General features: G+C 46.2%; 1 protein-coding gene across 1 annotated transcript in view; it reads right to left on the bottom strand.

The window, feature by feature from the left end:
- Positions 1-352: 352 nt before the first annotated feature.
- tppp3 (tubulin polymerization-promoting protein family member 3) overlaps positions 353-2,623 on the bottom strand; it is a 7,960-nt gene continuing 5,689 nt past the window's right edge. The window contains exons 3-4 of the mRNA XM_083691196.1: positions 2,445-2,598; positions 353-1,512 (exon numbers count right to left, since the gene is read on the bottom strand). Of these exons, the coding sequence (XP_083547322.1) occupies positions 1,321-1,512; positions 2,445-2,598 (346 nt within the window). The 3' untranslated portion in view covers positions 353-1,320. The remainder of the gene's footprint in view (positions 1,513-2,444; positions 2,599-2,623) is intronic.

Raw genomic sequence — 2,623 nt, 5'->3', positions numbered from 1 at the left:
TAAATAAAGTCTGATTTGGTTTGATGTGATCCAGCTTTATAGCCCTTTAAATGTCAGGTGACCCAAAGGAGAGCAGAGCCGAAGCAGGCCAGGTGGCTGGACAGAGAGGACCTGAAGGACAACGTGGACAACGGTTTAAAGTGAAATAATTCTCAGGGGATGTTTGAGTCTGGGATGTTGGTAGTTTGCTGTCTGGGTAGTTTGCTGTCTGGGTGGGTGTCCCGGAGGACGGGGATGTGTCTGTGTTGCAGGTTTATAATGACCTGTTTATTAGAGGAATGCTGGGTAATGACACTGTTCTTCATATGAGAGCTTATAGATGCTTTAATAAGATGTCAGTTGGAGTCAGAGATCACACAACATAAAGAGACACATTTTAATTATTTATCATTCAAATATAACAGTCACTTTCAATGCAGTAATTTTCCAGTTTCTGCACCACCAAAAAAACGTTTGCAATGCAACAAACAACAAAATAATAGGAACAGACACAAATGGTTCGAAACAGCCGGTGAGCATAAAGAAACGTTTTGGAATGGCGCTAGGATGATCTCAGAATAAAAAGCTAGTCCTTAAACGCAGACAAAACAATGAGTTTTTCTGGAAATTTGATAATGAGAGATGAATTATACTGCAGAGGGCATTTTTGTGGTTGAAGTGTATGAAACTCATATTCATTTCAACTCATGTTTTTTTTTTAATACATTTGCCTTACAGAGGATTTTTCAATTCAAGAGAAACTCTTGCATAAGAATGTCACAGTGCAACTTAATATGTAAGACAAAGGAAAGCTATGCTATTTTATAGGCATATGTACATTGAACAGGGTCAACAAGGATGTAAACACATCCTTATATTAGGGATGATGCTTAAGAATATTACAGCAACCTCTCTTGTACTCATAAGCAAGGGCAAAGCATGATCTTCTTGCCACGTCAATCCACCCATATAACAATGCATGCGCACACAAACACGCACACATGCATGCACACACACATACACGCATGCACACACAAACGCACACACACACACACACACACACACACACAAACACACACACACAGACACACACACACAAACACTGACGGACATCTCCAAGATCAAACCATTTCATCGTGCATCTGCCAGAAGGGCAGAAGGGGGGGGCAGCCTGGGGTTAAGGGTCAAAGTTCATGGGTTTGGTCCAGACCTAAGTGCTATAGAGCCAAGCTCCGTCTTCCTGTGAGCTCAGACGATGGGGGGGGGATTGGGCAGGAGGGGGAAGGGTGGGGTGGGGTGGGTGGGTGGGGGGTGGGCTGCGCCACGATGATCGGCGCTCTACTACTTGGCCTTGGTCTTCTCCTCGTAGGTGCCGGCGTTCTTGTAGCTCCCCACGTAGCCGGTGTTGTCCACCAGCTCCTCGCGCCCGCCCTTGCCTTTGCCCTTGCCAGTCTCGTCAAAGCGCTCCTTGTGGGAGCCCGTGTACTTGGTGGTGTCTGTCAGTCTGTCCACGGCCGCCGTCTTCGCCATTTTCTGAGGGGAAAAACATCAAACATCACGTCAGCCCGACACGTTCAAGTTGTCAGACGACTTTCTCTTCATCTGCTTGTCTAATACTTGGATTAACTCCCCACTGGCCTCCAGCGTCTGGATTTTTTTTTAAGTATGCTCCTATTACAATTTGAATAATAACTTTGGGGTTTTCTTAACGCAGGAAAAACAACACCTGCGGTCAGACAAAGAGCATCAACTGTCACGTTCTGTGATTGAGCACAGACAGCTTGAGTTGACTAATGATTGGTTATGCATGTAAACCACAGATTGTGTCCTTATATTCACTCCGTGGTTTCATACGTCAGCAGCGTTTCATTTGTGGTGAGCAGAGTTTGCAGTGTCCTGAGGGCAGATCCCATATTTCTCACCCTGTTTCCTCATCGTGGCTCCCGTCCAATCGTAATCGGTTAATTGCGACCCACAATGCACTGTGAACATTTGAATGTGAACTGGGCAGATTTATCAAGAGAATAATTGCTCACCGCTTCGCCAGATGACACCGGTCTCTTATTACGGCGATGATGTCACCGGAGTGAGTTGGCCCCGGCTGAACCGAGCGGCGAGGCGGTTTGGTTAACGGAATAAAGCAACTCCCCTCAATTATCGCCGCGCTGCTCCGCGTCGCCTCATGTTGTTATACAATCTCAAGTGTTTGATATGCACTTTCCCAGCATCTGTAAGCAACTAGCAGGAGCACTCTGACATGGCTAGCACTGCATGCTTTCAGCTTGTTTTTTTCGTATAGTTTATCTTTTCCTATTTTGTTTGTTTTGTTTTTGTTAAGTAGTCTGCGTTTATTGCTCTGAATGTCCACATTCCACGGTTTATAGTACATCAATTCCCAACAGTCCCAAAGCCATTCCATGTGTGAGACGTGGACCAGTCTCCGTTATGGGTGTTGTTAGTCTTACCGTGACTCCAATGTTGGTGGGCTCCTTGCCCTCGATCAGCTTGTAGACCGCCTGCAGAGCCTCCTCCTTGCTTTGACCTTTGAACCTCTTCGGGGCCAACTCCTCCAGGGCCTTCTGGAACTCTTCATAGGTGATGACTCGAGATGTCTTCGCCCTGGGTCGTCAAAAACGGCAGTAAA

This window comes from Argentina silus (assembly GCF_951799395.1).
Source record: "Argentina silus genome assembly, chromosome: 19".
Taxonomy (NCBI): Eukaryota; Metazoa; Chordata; class Actinopteri; order Argentiniformes; family Argentinidae; genus Argentina; species Argentina silus.
The sequence above is the reverse complement of the archived record's forward strand: the minus strand, read 5'-3'. Positions and strand labels throughout refer to the sequence as shown.